Here is a 17,719-nt window from a genome sequence, read left to right on the forward strand (position 1 = left end):
GTTCGCAGCTCTTTGTGCATGACTGTGATACAGAACCGTGAGACAAAAAGGTCCTGCCATATCAAATCCTGGATGCAGGTACTCCCTTGAGCAATTCTTCACTGAATTTATTAAACCATTAATTCTTATTCCATCCTACAAACCTCAAAGCCACTTTTAAGCTGTCTTCCCTTGTCTTCCCTTGTCTTCCCTTGTCCTTGCCAAAGCTGTTCACTTGCTGAGACCTCCAACTGCTCTGGGGTGATGTCAGATCTGGCTGTCCCTCCCCTTGAGCACAGGGCATGTCCTCTTTGTGAGCAGCCCAAGATCTCAGCAAAAAGACTCGTGTGAAGTGGATTGTGTCCTCTGAGGCACCACAACCATCATTTTAACTATCCCATGCAACGTACGCACCAGAGGATTGTTATTAGGAGAACAACAGTTTGTTTCCCTGTGAGCAAGGCACACGCTGCACAGAAAGCAGAGTTGCCTTTTGTTATGGCAACGGAAGTGTTGAGAGTGATGTAAAGGAAACTCCTATCAGATCTGGGTCACATCACTACAGCTTAATTTGCAAGATCTACACATTCATTTGTTGCGCAGAGCTCACAGGGAACACAGTTAAACATGTTATTACCCAGGAATTCGGGGAGGTTGAGGGGAAGGCGGGTGGAGGGTTATTTTCATGGTTGCAGTTGTATTGGCTTAACCTGTAGCAGATGTGCTTATGGAGTTTGGAGCTGGAATCAGTCACTTCTCTTGAACGTCTATTGTGTTTAGCGTGCGAGTACTTGGGGCCAGGCATGGACCTTATTTTTACACCACACTTCTCATGGCAAAGGTGAAACAAACCAACCCGCAAAAACTCCGCTTTGCTGGCGCTGCACCACGTTCTCTTTTGAAACCTCTCTGGATGGAGCAACTGTGCCACCCCATGGCCTGCCCTGCTCTCAGCCAGCCCATGGGCCCTCGTGTGCCTGTTGCTCACTCCTTGCAGGAAACTTATTTCGTAGAATCACAGACTGGTTTGGGCTGGAAGGAACCTTAAATCTCATCCAGCTCCAGCCCCCTGCCACGGGCAGGGACACCTTCCACTAGAGCAGGTTGCTCCAAGCCCCTGTGTCCAACCTGGCCTTGAACACTGCCAGGGATGGGGCAGCCACAGCTTCTCTGGGCACCCTGTGCCAGCGCCTCAGCACCCTCACAGGGAAGAGCTTCTGCCTCAGAGCTCATCTCAGTCTCCCCTCTGGCAGGTTAAAGCCATTCCCCTTGGCCTGTCCCTCCATCCCTTGTCTAAAGCCCCTCTCCAGGTTTCCTGGAGCCCCTTTAGGCACTGGAGCTGCTCTAAGGTCTCCCCTTCAGGAGCCTTCTCTTCTCCAGGCTGCCCCAGCCCAGCTCTCTCAGCCTGGCTCCAGAGCAGAGCTGCTCCAGCCCTCGCAGCAGCTCCGGGGCCTCCTCTGGCCTCGCTCCAGCAGCTCCACGTCCCTCTTGTGCTGGTGCCCCAGAGCTGGATCAGGACTGCAGGGGGGGTCTCCCCAGAGCGCAGCAGAGGGGCAGGATCTCCTCCCTGCGCTGCTGCTCACGCTCTGAAGGTGCAGCCCAGCACACGGGGGGGGTTCTAGGCTCAAGCACACACTGAAGCCGGGTCATGGGGAGCTCATTCTGTGATTCATTTCCCTTTTATGTTGTTTCCTTTTTACGTTAGCAAGTGCGCTCACACACACTTACCGTGCACTGACTTCTCAGTGTGGGCAGGGTTAAAGATTTGCTGCCTGGTAGCAGTGGGTTGGCACGCACCTAAATCATCACATCCTGGAGCCTGTCCAGCAACTACCTGAAGGCAAGTTCATCCAATTGCATTTTCTTACCATTTCAAATTCAGCTTCAGGTGCAAGACAACCGAGTCTGGGGCTCGGCAGGAAGTTTAACTTCGTTTTAAATCAATTTAAAGCAGGGAGAGCTGCAGACTTTTAAAATCAATATTTTATTTTACTTGAATGTGCAAATAAATATAAAAAAAAAACTACATTCAAAGAGCTGGCAAAGCAATTACAAGCCCAAAAGCAAAGATCCTTCAAAAAAATGGAAGAACAAACTCTTGACTCAAGGTGGTGCTAAGCAGATACACAGCGGTCGAGCTTAAACCCTCCCAGACATTAGCAAGCCCCTCTCCATCCTGCACTGCCCACCTCACGCCAGTCACATCATTCGCTGCTATTGGCTTTGAGACAATAGAGCTGTCAAGGGCAAAAGTTTTACTTCATCTGTTCAGATTATAAATTAAGGTTTACAAAATAAGGATGCTTAAAAATACCTGAAGTACACTTAAACCTGGGGCGATGGGACAGGAGGGTGCAGAGACGTGTCGCACCTTGGGACGCTTGGAATCAAATGCAGTTTAAGCCACAAGTTTGCAACCTATTATTTCCTAGTAAACATTTTTCTGTATCATAAAACGGTAACGTTTGGCACAGTTGTCATCTCCACTGGAAGACAGCAGAGAGGTGAACAGGAGCGAGGAGTATTTTGTTGAGCTGTCTGGAAGCAAGAGGGGGACGCTGTGCTTTGCACCAGGCTCATCCCCCTGCTCCTCCAGCCAGCTCCCACCAGCTACGTGGGCAGCATCTTCCAGCACCCACTGCAACAAGAGCAGGGGAAGAACCTCCAGATCATTTCAGTAACCAAAATTGAACAGAGACCCAGACACTGAGAACATGAGCTCTGATGAGAAGTCCTCTGCTGGCAGTGGTTGTGCAAGTGGCCCCGAATGCCAGAGCCTGGCCTCCCTGCTTCCCTCCTACAGATTATTTTGCAAAATAGACAAAGAGTCAGTAGAGTTTTCTATTAAACATACCCCAAAGGCCAATTTTTCTACTGTCAAGTGAGACAATTGCAAAACCAAATGTTGTACAGTGGAAATAACCCAGGACAAATCCTACAGGCTGCTAGTTAGGTCTGGCAGAAATTAGAACCTAAAAATCAAAGCCACAAAAGTACCAGGGTGGGGAAGATTATTCCCCCCAAAAGGCAGCAAAAGGCTGGGAGCAGAGCTGAAAGGAGGCTGGACCTGCCTCATGACATTCTGTTTGTAACACACTCCATGGACAGTGCGGAGCCCTTGGCTCCTGAAAAACAAGAGCAATGGCCCAGTGGGGCTGCAGGACAGACACGGCTGAAGTTTCTTGGTTTTCCACTAGATTAAGTCAGACAGTTGACGTAGTGTTCTGCGTGGTTTGGGGTAGGGTTTTGTTAGGTTTCGCTGCAAAAAAGCTCAGACAGAAGCACAGATGGTTCAGTGGAAAAGCTTGTCTATGATGGTTGTGGCTGGATCTAATAGTGCCCGTTACAGATTTCCATGTGTCACCACCGCACACACAGCATCTTGTGCTGACCCAGCAGAAACAGGGAAGTATCTGGGACAAACCTCAGACCCAGCACAAACACTGCGCTGCAAGAGCTCCATCTACTGATGTTACCGAAGTGGGACAACCCAGCAGGACCACGGCGGCCGGGCATGCACAAGGGAAGAGAAGCGCCTGAGAGCGCAGTCTCCAGAGGCTGCTGAGCAACATGCAAATACCAAACTCAAATAAAAGAGGCCAGACCTCGCAATGGATATTCCTCCCCACGCACACGCTCCGAGCAGCTCCGGGTTGGAGATGGCAGAGTCTGCAGCAGATTGTGAGTTCACAAAGCAACACGTGGGAGCCGGCGCTCAGCTGCAGGGGGGTGGCTGATGGGCTGAGGCTGTCTTGCGGCGCACGTTGCTCTCCTGCCCAGCACTGCAGCTCAGAGAGTTTCTTCCCTTTAGTTCATGCTCCAAAATACTTAGTTGAGGAGTGGGAGATAGAGCGTTTAGTTTGCTGCCCACCCTTGTCTCAGTTTTGGCGTTTTTCTCACTAGAGCACCAGTAACAAGTGCTGCATCCTTTGCCTTACCAGTACACAAGGAAGCAGCCCATAGTGGGGTGAGCAGCCTGTGCTGGTGCTCTCAGCCCTGCTGGCACTCAGAGGTTACACTGGAGAGTTCTGCAGGCTCCAAGGTGGCATAAATTCAGGAGGATGATAGGGAACATTAATCCCTTTGAAGTGGAAGCAGCTGCCAGCATCTGCTCAAACACCAGCGCAGCTCCATCTCCAACAAAGCCACTCGTGGTAGTTTACCCAGAGCCTGACCCCCTCACTCAGTACTGGCTGGTCAGCAGCGGCCTAAAGCTCAGGAAACTACTAAAAAGTGCGTGGCAATGCCAAGAGCCCTCTTCCCATAAAGCTTTTTTATAAGTCTCTTCATGATGGCTGGAGGATTACACTGCAAGGAGAAAAGTCTATGCCATATGGAAAATACATGATAATCCAAAGTAAAATGCTGTTTGGATAAATATCATTAATACATACATTGCATTCCCACCACTATTCTCAGAGTAAATGTGTTTCACCAGCAATGCTCCTACGTCTCTTGGTCCCAGGAACTAGTCTCTGCTCACGGCGAAGCCGGACGGCGACTGTACTGAACTCTGTATCTGTTCACTGGGACCCCGTGGACATTCACCGTCTCGCAGGTGGTTTTACAGGGCACCATCTCCTCGTCTTCATCTCCCATTAGCCAGTCTTGCACTACATCAGCTGCCTCCATGGTCACGTTCTCTTCTAGCCATCTATTGTGCCACTCTTCAAACTGCTGGTGGTGCTTTAGCAGCACCATTGGCTGTACCTGAAAGCAGGACAGTAAAGATCACTGAGAGGTTTCCGAGCCAAAACCCCCACCTCTTTGCTTGAGATGCACATGCTTTACCACACAATGCAAACAGTAAACCAGGAAATCCCATACCTGCATTTAAAGATTTCTATTTCTTAATGTTTGCCACTCCCCCTTAAAATCTGCATGGTAAAGAAAAGGCTGCTAAACTAAACCAAAGCACAGAGCATTTACCAGCTCTCCTCCATGTTTCATCCCACAGAGAGTAGTAACATCTGGGTGTAGTTTGCAGGAATTCAGTCACAAGACTTCTTATGGCTACCTGTCTTTGGCTCACACCCTCAACCTCTGCTACTGCCCAAGCTGCAGAGAGAGTAATAGGAGATGCACCTGCTTGGCTCGGCAGAGAGCTCCTCGCCTGTACATGTAATCCTCCGAGTTCATGATGAACATCATTTTGTGGGTGTTGAGCTTGAAGCGGCAGTCCACGTTGCAGGCACTTTCCACCCCGATCAGCCTCTTCCAGGAGCTCTTCACTTCGCTGCGCAGGGCTCTCACCTGCTTGCACTGCCACTTGCGGAACTTCTTCAGGTTTCTAGAAGGTAACAAGGGTTACAAAGCAAGTGTCACACTGGATTATCCATTCCCTTCAGCTGGCTGAGCTGACAGCACAAATATGAAATGTCTGGCTCCACATTTAGTGGTCAGACTTTCTCCAGGATCTCCCTCCACTCTGACAAATACGTAGTGAAATCGGAACAAATTAGACCTCAAATTCCTGCCAGAAGGGACGGCTTAGACAGTCCCACTCCATTCTAAACACAGGTTCATGAACAAACCTCAATGCAGCAGTCATGTATTTTTCCTTCAGCGCTCTTATGCAGTGCACTGGACCACAGCAGCCCCTTTGGACCTCAAAGATGAGTGCATTTCCCTAGAGTTGCCTATATGGCACATCACCTAAAATCACTGCCAGGTACACAGAGCTGCTGTAGGTGCAACTAAGGAGAGGGAGCTCACCTTTGCAGAAAGACTGGTTTCAGTAAGAAGCCATCATTCTGGTTGTTTGGAGCTCCTTCTACCCCAACGTACTGCTCCATGTAGTTAGCCAGGTGCTACACAAGAGAGACCAATTTCAAGTCAAGTTTCACTCTCTAGACAAACATCACTGAAAAGAACTAGTTTATTTCCAAGCTCCTTTTATGAAGCTGATTTATGTTGAAACCCTTTTGTTAACATATCCATTTCTGTCGGTGACCACAGCCCCACGTGTAATCTCCCTGCCTCCCAGGTGAACTTATCCTCCTGGAAAAGTCTCACGCTTTGGAACAAGAAAGAAGGAAAACATCTCCTTTGCCTGTGGTAGAGCAGACCCCATGGTCAGTGTGATATTACCTGGACCTCCACAGGATCCTCTGTCTGGGTTTCTTCTGTATCCAGCAGCTCAATGGTCATGATCACCTGCCCTTTCCGCTGAAGAAACATTACCTGTAATTAAGTTACAGGCACAAGATATTGGCCACATGGTTCACAATAAAACGCTGTATATTCACAAGTCATCTGGACAACAAATAGAGCTAGGAGAGAAGTAAGCAGTAGGGCTTTTCAGTGTCACTTTACTGTCTAGGCTCTGGTTTTGGTACCTTCTCTCCATAGTGCTCTTGCTCACCATTGTGGCCTTGGAGCTTCCAGCTCCATTTCTCCCAGGTAAAGTGCCACACTCTTTATGAAGTTCTCTGGCAGGAGGTTCTTACCTTGAAACAGTTCTCATCAGCCATGCAACGTTCAGCCTTCCACTGATAGCTGGTCTCCTTTGCTGCCCGCACACAGCGAGAGGATAAGTTACCTCCAGCAGCACCTCGCTTCCTTTCATTCAAGTAGAGCTCAACAACCTTCAGGCAGATGTCATCGCTCACTAGATGGTGAAGCTGCCATTAAAAGGGGGAATTCGGTCAGCAAGTCTGGGCCAAAACTAAACTCTAAGGTGTTACGAAAGGAGCACAAAACTCAGCACAGCATCACACCTCAGACAAAACATCAAAGCTTGAACTCCAGAGACTTTACACCTTTCACTCTCTTTTTCATTACTTTGCAATAAAAGGAACAGAGAAGAGTGAGGGGCTGAGGTGCCTTAACTGTAACAGAACTACAATTAGAAGACAGATTAGAGTAAAAAGGACTTCTTTATTTTTTGGCTTACATGTATTTTGGGAATGGCAGAATTTTGAAAAGACTGGAACTCAAAACTTGTTGGAAAAGGCCAGGAAGAGTAAATCCCCTCAGGTGGTCCCTGTACTGCTGCTGAACTCTCTTCACTGAACTTCTGTTTGAGTGCTTCCCCTCCATACAGAACTTATCTATGAATCTGCTCTAAGTTTAGTGTGTCCTTGCATTACAGGGTACTGTGAGCAACGTGTCTGTCTGTAGAAGGGGTATGTGTGGCCCCCCGATGCACAGCACTGCCATCCACTTAGTTACCTGGCGGACAATATTCTGCACCAGTTTGTCCATAGTAAAGCCGATATAGGCGTGGATAGTGAACATCTCCCTCAGGGTGTCCTCGTACTGTGTTGGGTCAATATTCCCATCCAGCAGACTCCTCACCATATCCAGGAACGCGGGGTAGTACTCCTCCAGTTCCACCTCGCCTGGGTAGGGGAAAAGTGCCATCATTTAATGCATGTAAGAGGCAGAGTGAAGTCAAGAGATGCAAGGGACAGCACTGCTTGAGACCGTGACATTCCGTATCCAGAGCATGCTTACAGAAAGACAGTTCTCCCTAAGGAGTGCTGACAGACTGTAACAGTTTTACCTCGTGCACTTCCATGACTGCCTTGTGTACTTAACTCTTTTGTTGTGGAGCCATTTACATTGTAAACTGAGGTCAGAGATTCATACAGTGAGACACTGGAGAACATCTGCCACTGTGAAGGGGCAGATGTGAAGTCTCTATGAACTACACACGAAAGCCCTCAGAAGATCAATTACAAACTAGTTACCCTGTTAAATTAGCTGGATCCTCAGATCACAGCCAGAGTAGAGGTTTGCACCTCCTCATTCCCTGCAGACTTGCCTGCTGGCCTCAGTTACTCAGGTATCTCTAATCAAGTACTAACAATCAGAGCATTAGGAATGGACTGTGTCCTGCATTATTCTTACTTGGTTGCTTCAGCCTTAGTTCCATGGCTGGATCATTGGTTTTCTCCTTTCTTCCCTCACAGAGGAGTTTCTCTCTCTCTTTCTCAGTCCGATATTCTAGAAGCTGCTTCTGAGCTTGACGATAAATCTTTAGGAGCCTCGAGCACAGAGTCTGGTGAAGGCGGAGGAAGAAATACCAGTTATTATTGACAAAGAACAGGCTGTAAACATCATCCAAAGTGTTGTGGGGCTCAGCAGCTGTAACATCACAGAAGGTTGCTTTTGCCTCCAAAGGACTGCTTGGAGGCCCAGGCACGTGTTTTTTGCGTAGCTCAGGAGTATCCAGGTTCTGCCCCTGATGGTTTTCTCTGTCCTCATCTGTTGATTCTTCAGAAATACTGTGCTCAGGGGGCTGAGAGAAAAACAGCTCAGGTATGAAGTGATGCACTATCTGCCGGATGGTGGCTTGATCCTCCTTTTGGATAGTAGGCTGCCTTTTTACATAATAGCTGATAAGAGACGCTGCATCTTCCAAAATCTGCTTATCTTCATAGATAAAGATAAGATGAGGCTCATTTGTGGACGAACTTCTCCCCTCTGAATGCTGCTCCTGATGCTGTAATCAAGAGACAAATAGGTAAAGATCCTTCCAATCCATGCTCAAGAGCCATTCCTGCCAGAAGAAATAAGGCAGTATTAATGCTCTGCTTGGGACAGTCATTTCTGACTGAGAACTCTTCAGAGCACTACCACTTCAACAAGATCCTAAGTGCTACCTAAATGTCTAGATACTACTATCAACAAAGGACATCCAGGGTGGATTAGTCACTAACACACGCACCTCATCATAGACACTCTCAATTTCATTCAGCAAGCTCTTGGAGCGCAAAGCTTTGGTGTCATTCTGTTTGAAGTTGACGGCCTGGTGGTCGAGGGATTTCAGGTAGGCTTTCTCATACTGCTCCCTCCAAATCTTGTTGAAGCCCTGCTGGGCCTCCCTCCATTCCTCCTCCTTTGCTTTCAATCTGCACAAATGTATAATGTACTTCAGTTCAAAGAGACAAGCACAGTAAGACAGACAAAGTATTTCTAACGTCGCCAACTGTGAGGCACCAAAAACTTGTCAGTATTGCTGGAAGCAATAAATAAAGAAATAAATCAAAGCACCAGCACTGAGGATGAGCTGTCCTTTGAAAAAACATCTACAGAAAAGAGTTGCCTTAAAAATTCTCCATCAGTTCTTAAAAGAACCCAGATGAACACAGGAGAATGGGAATTACCTCTTAAGAACAACAGGAACGGCAGTAACAGGGTTTTTCTTAAGGCTTTCAATGATCTCTGGTGCTTTATCACCATAGATGCGATAGATGGCCCTGCGCTGGATCACTTCTGATGTTCCTCCCAAGCAATCATCCAGTCGAAATTTCTCCTGATCCTCTTGAGTCAGTCGTGACAGTTTCTTCTGCACACTCTCCAGCACACGTATTGTGGCTAAGTTGGTCTCCAAGACAACATCCAACTATTAAAGAGTTCACAAAAGACACACTGTAAGAACAGGCATAGCAGGAAAATGGGAGACCAGTGGCACCAGGTCTGTGACATGTGCTCCAGTCCCACAAAGTGGAGCTAAGATGCATCAGCAAAGGTTTCTTACTGGAAAATATACCTCTGCCAGTTCTCCCAAAGGTAACGTGCTTTACAGAACTGGATGCATGCCTAGAAAGAACTGTTAGACTCCAGACAAGTGGAAAACACCAAACTCTAGCTTAAACCAACAAACACAAATAGAACTTTCAGCAATTGGCCACTAATTAATTCACTCAGAATCAGGGCTAGAAGGTTTGCTTCCTGAGGAGGAGACAGGCAGAAAAGAGCTCAGTAGTGGAGGTACCTCAAACCGTTCATCTTCACAGCGGTGCAACTGCTCCTCATAAGGAGTCTTCTTGGAGCTGACAAAAGTGGAGTCTTCAGACCAGGATGGAAATGAAACCCAGGTATCATTTAACACCTGCAACAGTGCAAAGACATGACATTGAACAGAGCCTTGTGAGCCCAGAGCTGTTCTCACGAGGTCTGATACTTCTCTGGTTTCTTTTTGCACAGTTCCTCCCTGAGTTTCTATTGGATGTTTCAGACCTACTTCGTAAGTCATTGCAATGACTGCTCCACAGATGATGAGAGGTCTGTGTGGAACTGTGCCAGGGCCCTGCTCAGAAAGCACCTTCATGATCATCTCACAAACCACAAAGATCACTCTGGAGTAATCAGCAACTGTAAGTAAAGGAGGCATATTTGCCAGCAACAGCGAGAGGTGGGAGCAGCGGCGCTGCAGACGTCTGCTCTCAGTGAGAACAGTGCCTGAGCTGCTGGCTCACAGTGCTCTTTCAGGAGAGAAACTTTCTAAAGGCTGTATTTGTCCACTGCTAGAAAATTAATCTCAGGCTATTTAACATTCTTTTCTGTCTCTAGGAATAATTCGTGTACGCACACCACCTCAAAAGCCACTAAAGACTGAACTTGAGATGGGCTTAGATAAAATTAGTGGATGCTCTGATTTCAGTGAATTGGATGAATAACTGATATGAGGTTAAAGCTGGCTAAGAGGGGAATTCATGCGCAGAAGCTGTAGCACTAACAACCCCACTTCAATTTATGCAGGTGCAGTGTGTGTCTGGGGACTGAAGAGGTTGATCCCAAAGTACCTCCTTGCAAATGGCTGTTCTTCCACTGCACTTTGGCTGCTGATAGGTTTTGGGGAGAGCCCGGTAGCTTGATCCGATGCGTTTGCAGGAAGCATAATCAATCTCCCGACTCATTCCATCCCCAGATCGGTCGCTCAGTGGAGAAGCAAACGAAAGCTCTTTCACACCAAGGAAGGACTTGAACTGTGCAAACAGTTCTGGGAATTTCCTTCAAAAACACATGTAAGTGTATTTTGTTAGTTCACTCTGACAGTTTTAGGGTGGCTCATGTGTCCTCATGTGTCCTAAAAGTAACCAGCATTGCAGAGAAAAATATTTCACCACCGTTTTAGCTCTGTTATCATTCTCTCTGAATTATTTTATGGTTTTTTTGATTCAAGGCAGGAAAAGAATTTCCCTTCAGAACTTCACAAATACTGCCCTTAACTGACTGGGGACTCACTGACCCTTGCCATGCGACTCCCTCTTCTGTTGGAAGCCAAACAGCACTAGAGGGCTCACATCAGAGCTAGAACTACTTATCCTTTTCACAGCTTTGTTCTGAGATTTCATGTTTATACCTGTATTATCCTTTGAGAGGTTAGAACAAGCCGTGTGAACAGAGACCACCCTCCAGAATTCATGAGATTCTCTGTTCCCAGTGATTGAATACATCAGGTAGTCTGTTGCTTGTGCAGCTTTCAGCTGGATGCAGAGGAAAATATCCTGCTCAAAATGGTCTTTAAGAATTGTGTAGATACATGAAAAGATTCGGATTTTATTACTCCTCTTTTTGGATTTGCCTTCCATTTGTTGCCTGCTACCTAGGAGGTTATTTCTGAAGTTAAATCCAAAACTTCAGTAGCCAAGATCACAGCGTCTACCAAAAAGTAACAGAGTTAAGACCTAAGTAGTACAACACAGAGAAGATAGTCAGTAACTTACCCTAAAAATGGTGTAACTAACTGGAGCAACTCGGAGCCAGAGACCAACTCCTGGTTGAAAAGAGCAATGCAACGGAGAAAATTCTCATAGACTTCCTGGCTCTTTAGCACCCTACGCACCTACAGCACAGTTTGGAGAGAAATGATCAGATCAGTTGAGCCCCACTTTTGTTTAGTTCATGTTCTAAGTAGTCTGAAGCATGGGTACGGTGACAAACCTCTGTCTATATTGCAACACGAAAAGAGAGTATGTACAAAAATGCCCAGTTTCAAACAATAACCTTGTAACTACAGATGGTACCATGAGGAAACATCATGGAAAAATAGAGAAAAACATGTCTGCAGGAGACAAGCATTCAGGAAAAGGTTAATTATCGGTTTCTGCTCATCTTTCAAACCCACCTATTTTCTCTTTTCTTGGTGTGTCTCTCTCTACCACTTGAAGTCAGGCAATTGCTAAGTGCTGACACACAGACTGTACACAAAACCAACCAAGTAATAACCACATAACTGGTTGTAAGCAAGCCTACAGGATGTAAGAACAGGCCAGATGCTGACCTTGTCAAAGAAGGAAAACTCTTGCAGTGTTCCGTATTTTCCCACTGTCGCTACTGACAGATCTTTGGTACCTCGCAGTTTCATTTTCTTCTGTTAAAAGAACAGCAGTTAGACTTAAATGTTACCAAATTCCACTCCACTGACATACACCAGCTCTCTGCAAAGGCTGAAACTCTCTATTTCCCAAGCAGTGACCTAGCATAGCTGTGTCAAGTCCTCCACAGCAATCTCTATCAAACGACTCCCAGCTAAGGAGAAGAAACAGCAACAAAAAAGAATCACTTGAGTAAGAATTCCAAAGAGATTTCTTTGTAGAAGCAATAAATTATCCCTTTCCAGGGCCAATACTTGGTACAGAAGGTCTTGATACTTAGTATTCAGTGTTACCACACACATTTAAGCATACTTTAAATGTTCCCTTTTTCTCCTGTAATTATTATTTTTAAAATAACTTTGAGATTTTGTTTCTTGTACCTAACACCTCAAGGATGTTACTCATGACAACTTTATCAAAGCTATTACCTAAACCCAAGGAGTAACATCAAGTTATTCTAAGTTTTTACTTGCTAAAAGATACCTTTGCAGGGCCAGAAACGGGACGCAACAGCAGTGGTCTGGATCGCTTTTTGCTGTGTTCCAGATTCTTCTCGTGCTCCGTTTTCTGGACGCTGTTCACTTCACATGGTCCATTTCCTGTGAACTGAAGTGAATAAATAATGATTTCAACGTTCTCTTCTTGATCAGTGCAACTAAAGAACCCTACATATCTGAACAGGACACAGAGCATGTAGTTAAGTCACCTGTGCTGCAAAATTCAACTAAAAAGAGCAAAATTGATCTCCTGGCTGTATGTTTTTCCATAATGTTTTGCATTCCTAAAGCTCCTTTATGTATTCTACACACAGAGAGTGTTCAATATTCTGCCTTGTTCCAAGCTTACACATACCAAGGACCTTTTAGCTTCTGGGAGGAACTGTCCAAACTCAGAAAGCAGATCCTCCTGTCCCCTGAAGAGATTTGCCACTTCAGTGAACACTTCTTCCTCTGACATGCCTCGAAAGGGTCGGCCTTTAGTGTTCAGCTGCTCTTTCTGAAAAGGGCCACACAGATGTGAAACAGTCAAAACCAGACCTCACTCTGCAAGAAAACCCATAACAGCCCAAACTCCCTGTGCTACACACACTTGTAATAACTATCAGATAGCCCCAGGTTCTTACAGTTCATCCAAGTAGCACTAAATCAACCAAAGAGTAAGACAGATCCAGTTACTACCCCTTTACACCTCAGACCCTGGAAGGTTCTACAATCTTCTCCCTTCTGTCATTTCATGGGGGTATCTCTGAGGCAATTGTTGGACAAAGGCTAATGCTTGGGAACTGCACACGCCTGTTCAACAGGCAGACATTTCAGTTGACAACAGCTACTCAAACAGCTACAGTGCAAACCCACAGCATCTTATATGGAAGAGTTTACCTGGTAAGTATGAAGAATTTCTAAAAAGGATCTGTAAATTTCTGGATGGTCAAGGAAACGTGTTTTGATTTTATTCACATAACTGATAGCATTATTGAACTCTACAGAATCAGATTCCAAAGGAATTTGGGATTTATCTTCTTTGTATGGAAGCTGTTGCCTGAACTCCTCGGAGCAGTCACTGTGATTGTGCGAATTCTCCTGGGAGTAGTGCAACAAGAGCCCGCTGCCAGGGAGAGCGCTGGGAACAGGCTCTGAGGGCACCTAGTGGCACAAGACACACAACACAGCGACTTGTAAGGAAACATAGGTGCAAATTCAACAACAACCGAGCATCAGTACTTTCAAGCTGCTTAACTAAAAAAGATAATCACATAAAGAAGAAAGAAAAAAGCCTCAATTAGCCAATAAATTGCCCTCCCTATTTCATTAACACCATCAGCTTAAAAATATCCCTTAAGTCGTATCTGGGTTATGAACCATCTGGCTCATGACCACATTTGACTGTGACTGCATCATCCCCTACCCTTGAGAGGGTGTCCCAAACACCACCCCCCACAGCTTCTGTTACCACTGTCTTATTTCAGAAGAACTGAGTTTTGAAAGACATTCAAACATGAGGCTCGTGCAGATGCCAAATCTCTAAGCAACAGAGAGATCTAAGGGAACACAGATCTGAAAGATCTTTACTCCTACTAATTAAGAGTTAAACCACAAGTTTATCAGTAATTTGTTCAGGTAATAGCTGTTTCATCCTCCACAACCACACAACAACAACAGAAAAGCAGCAGAGGCCAACACGCATCCATCTGTATTACAGCAGATGTCTTTCACTGCAGGATGTTTGCCACTGCGTGGCAATACCCAACGTGTATTTTTCTTCCCAGTTTCTCAGTGGAAGGCTGGAAATGTGATTGTTCCAGGATTGCTTTTGGAAATCTGTCACTCCACACATCACGTACTGAGAATCTATGTAATGTCAGGCCAATTACAACTGCAGTTTTCAAATCTGACTGAAGAGTTTGGAGTTGAAGTGGCCCTTTGTACAGTGATACCATTCTTGTGTATTAACCACAGGTTTGAGAAGAAATATTTCAAATTATATTATACCCATTAGGCTAGACTTTGAAAAGCATGTAAAAGCTGTAGCAACACACAATACAGGTATATCTACATAGCCTAACCCATGCAAGAGATGTCCATAGTGACACGTGTAACAGAATTCATATAGAGAATATGAGCTCTATAACCTACCTGACTATTCAAAGGTGACTGTATATTTAACTTCCCATTCTTTGGAATTTCTATCCTGTAGCCCAAAGGGAGGAAAGCGTTGAATCCTACAATGAGGTCAGGATGCTCATGGAAAAGCTGTGAAACGCGTCGGATTACTCCAGGTGTGTCAATGCTAAAATGGAGAGGAGTTTGTTACTTGTGTCCAAATCAGAAATACAAATGAAGCCTAAAAAAATTCCAGAGGTATGCCAAGCATCCGGCTTTTTTGAGGTGCACTTTTTAACGAGTAAGTTTGGGAACCTCACACCTAGAAATTAGCCAAAGCAGAGGGAATGCCCACTGAGGCTGACAGCCACCACCTCTAGGGCTGGCAGGTCACAGAGAGGCTCTGCCCTCATGTGTCTTCACTTATTTTCAAGATCTTTGCTTCAGATTGGGAAGTACAAATAGATTTGCCTCTTCCCCTTGTACTGGGCACTGGTGAGGCCGCACCTCGAGTCCTGTGTTCAGTTCTGGGCCTCTCACTACAAGAGAGACATTGAGGTGCTGGAGCGGGGCCAGAGAAGGGCACCGGAGCTGGTGCAGGGCCTGGGGCACAAGTGTGATGAGGAACGGCTGAGGGACCTGGGGGGGTTTAGTCTGGAGAAGAGAAGGCTCAGGGGGGACCTTATCGCTCTCTAAAACCACCTGAAGGGAGGTTGTAGTGAGGTGGGGTCAGTCTCTTCTCCCAAGTGACAAGCGATAGGACAAGAGGAAACAGCCTCAAGCTGCGCCACGAGAGGTTTAGATGGAGATTAGGGACATTTTCTTCGCAGAGAGGGTAATCAAGTATTGGAACAGGCTGCCCAGGGCACTGGTGGAGTCACCATCCCTGGAAGTGTTCACACAGCGTGTAGACGAGGCCCTCAGTGCCATGGGTTAGTGGTGGCCTTGGCAGTGCTGGGGAATGGTTGGACTTGATGATCTTAAAGGTCTTTTCCAACCTGGTTGATTCTTTGATTCTATTCCTATGGGTTTTGTCTCTTGAAAACGATGGGATGGACACAGACCCTCCACCTCCAGTGCCTAGTGACTGCACTAGTGGGAGCCAGCCCAGCAGGATGGCCTGTGTGTCTGCGAGGTGGAAAGATGGTAGAAGGGTTGGGGGACCCCGCAAAGGCAGGGGAGCTCCCCAGAGCAGCCCTGGGCTTTACCTCTGGCTCTTGAACTCTTTCATGATCTCCAGGAAGCCGTTGTAGGTGGCAGGATCGCTGCCAAAGCGGATCTTAACCTGGTCCAGGTAGGAAAGCGCATCCTCTACCTGCAGGGTGAGAACATGGGTGAGGCCCAGCAAGGGGGAACAGGCCCCGGGACACCCCACAGTGGAGGCGGAGGCACCCCACGGCACTGAGGGAGAGGGGAACAGGCCCTGAGGGGAGCCCCACAGCACTGAGAAAAGAGGAGCAGCCCGGGGAGGGGCACACGGTAACAGATGAGGAGGCCGAGGCAGGCAGGCCCGTACCGGAGGGGGGGGGCTCCAGTGGTGGAAGAGGATGGCAAAGGCACGGAGGGGGACAGGGGAGCAGGTCCCCAGGGAGGGTGAGCGCAGCAGCAGAGGAGAACGGGTGGGCTGGGGAGGGGGGAACAGCCCCGAGGGGGTGTGTGGGGGGGTGTCACCGCACCGGGAGGAGGAGGGCGCAGGCCCAAGGAGACCCCACGGTACCGGGAGAGGAGGACGGGGGTGCCCCGCAGCACCGGGAGGCAAAGGCCCCGGGACACCCCACGCTACCGGAGGGGGACATAGGCGCCAAGGGGCGGGCGGGCCAGATCACGGCGGGGCGGGCAGGGCCGACCCGCGAGGGGGCTCGAGGAGCGGGGATGGGAGAAGGGGGGAAATCACGGCGGTCCCGGCGGGGCGCTCGCCGCACTCACATGCACCGGCAGCTTCTCCTGCGCCGCGGCCCGGCCGCCGCCGCCGCCGCCGCCCCATCGCGGGGCGCTGCCCCCCCGGCCGCCGCCGCCCCCCGCCGCCATGTTGGGAGTCGGGCAGGAGCGCGCTCCCGCCTGCCCCCCCCCTCCCCGTCCCCTACCCCCGCCGTCAGCGCGTGCGGAGCGCGCCTGCGTCATTGCGCACGGCGCGGCGCGGCCCGGCCCGGCTCGGAGCGGAACCTTCGCGGCTGCCGTGGAGCGCCGCCCCGGGAGCGCTGCTTCCGGCCGTTCAACCGCCATGGCGGGAGCCGCGCCTCAGCGTGTGAGCGGCCTGTGGGAGCGCCGGGGGGGCGGGCGGGGGGTGAGCGCGATCCGGGGCTGCGGGATGTCTGCTGCGTGTACAGGGAACCGGGAAGGGGCGAACCGAGGTGGGGCCTGTTGCGGTTAGCGGGGCGCGCCGGGCTCCGGATAAAATGGGGCGGGTTTAGGGTGGGTTTTGTGTTTGTTTCTGAGGTGGGTGTTACTGCGGTGTGTGGCGATAGCAGTGTGGTGCCCGGGTATCCATGCACTGAGTAGCGAGGGAGCTCTCAGCAGTGTTTAATACTGGAATTCGAAGACACTTAGGGAAAAGGATAAAAAGAGCAATCCCCAGGCTCAGCCATGGGTGTTTGTGCTGGCTTAGCATATTCATCTCTGCTTTTTACACCACTGAGCAGATTTGAGAGCACTTGCTGGTATGAGTCGGGCTCCCGGAGGAATTTCCTTGGTTGTACTGTTGCTTGCTTGAGTTTTCCCTCTGGTTTTTTCTGGATTTTACCACGATGCTCTAGAATGGGTTGTACGGGGCAGGGGGGGTGTTGGGACAGTGAAACTTCTCACAAATTGTATAACCGGCTTTTCTTATTGCAACAAATCCATCTGCAGTTAGCACCGTGCTGTTGGTTGTGTATACACCCTGTACAGCCAGCAAGGCACCTGCAGAAACCCATCCATAAACCAGCTCAGAACAAAGCATTTACTGGCTTGTAGAATTGGACTTAAAATCTGTCACTTCCCTCAAGTGGTCCCTTGTTACCAGACAACCTGAACTCTGTAAAACCGGGTCAT

General features: G+C 48.2%; 1 protein-coding gene across 2 annotated transcripts; it reads right to left on the reverse strand.

The window, feature by feature from the left end:
• Positions 1-1,943: 1,943 nt before the first annotated feature.
• On the reverse strand, positions 1,944-16,764 carry SIN3B (SIN3 transcription regulator family member B). 2 transcript variants are annotated; one of them, XM_030509778.1, is made up of 19 exons: positions 16,616-16,764; positions 15,898-16,004; positions 14,723-14,876; positions 13,469-13,732; positions 12,942-13,085; positions 12,573-12,695; positions 11,996-12,085; positions 11,439-11,557; positions 10,515-10,722; positions 9,704-9,820; positions 9,093-9,331; positions 8,654-8,837; positions 7,834-8,428; positions 7,153-7,322; positions 6,429-6,602; positions 6,070-6,162; positions 5,695-5,789; positions 5,065-5,269; positions 1,944-4,689 (listed from the first exon to the last, which is right to left on the reverse strand). In XM_030509778.1, the coding sequence occupies exons 1-19, from the start codon at positions 16,715-16,717 to the stop codon at positions 4,459-4,461; spliced, it is 3,414 nt and encodes a 1,137-aa protein (XP_030365638.1). In that variant the 5' UTR covers positions 16,718-16,764; the 3' UTR covers positions 1,944-4,458. The 2 variants fall into 2 exon arrangements, with proteins under 2 accessions (XP_030365638.1, XP_030365639.1); XM_030509779.1 differs by lacking the exons at positions 11,439-11,557; positions 11,996-12,085; positions 12,573-12,695; ... (3 more) ...; positions 15,898-16,004; positions 16,616-16,764 and having other exon boundaries at positions 9,704-10,083; positions 10,515-10,594.
• Between the last annotated feature and the right edge of the window lie 955 nt (positions 16,765-17,719).

Source organism: Strigops habroptila, chromosome 20 (assembly GCF_004027225.2).
Source record: "Strigops habroptila isolate Jane chromosome 20, bStrHab1.2.pri, whole genome shotgun sequence".
NCBI classification, from domain to species: Eukaryota; Metazoa; Chordata; class Aves; order Psittaciformes; family Psittacidae; genus Strigops; species Strigops habroptila.

Excerpts from the sequence above, each read along its gene's own strand:
- SIN3B (XM_030509778.1), bottom strand. The coding sequence starts at position 16,717 with ATGGCGGCGGGGGGCGGCGGCGGCCGGGGGGGCAGCGCCCCGCGATGG. Across the intron at positions 12,086-12,572 it reads CCGTTTCTGGCCCTGCAAAG|AAGAAAATGAAACTGCGAGG; the intron begins GTATCTTTTAGC and ends TTCTTTTAACAG. Across the intron at positions 8,429-8,653 it reads TTGAGAGTGTCTATGATGAG|CATCAGGAGCAGCATTCAGA; the intron begins GTGCGTGTGTTA and ends TCTTGATTACAG.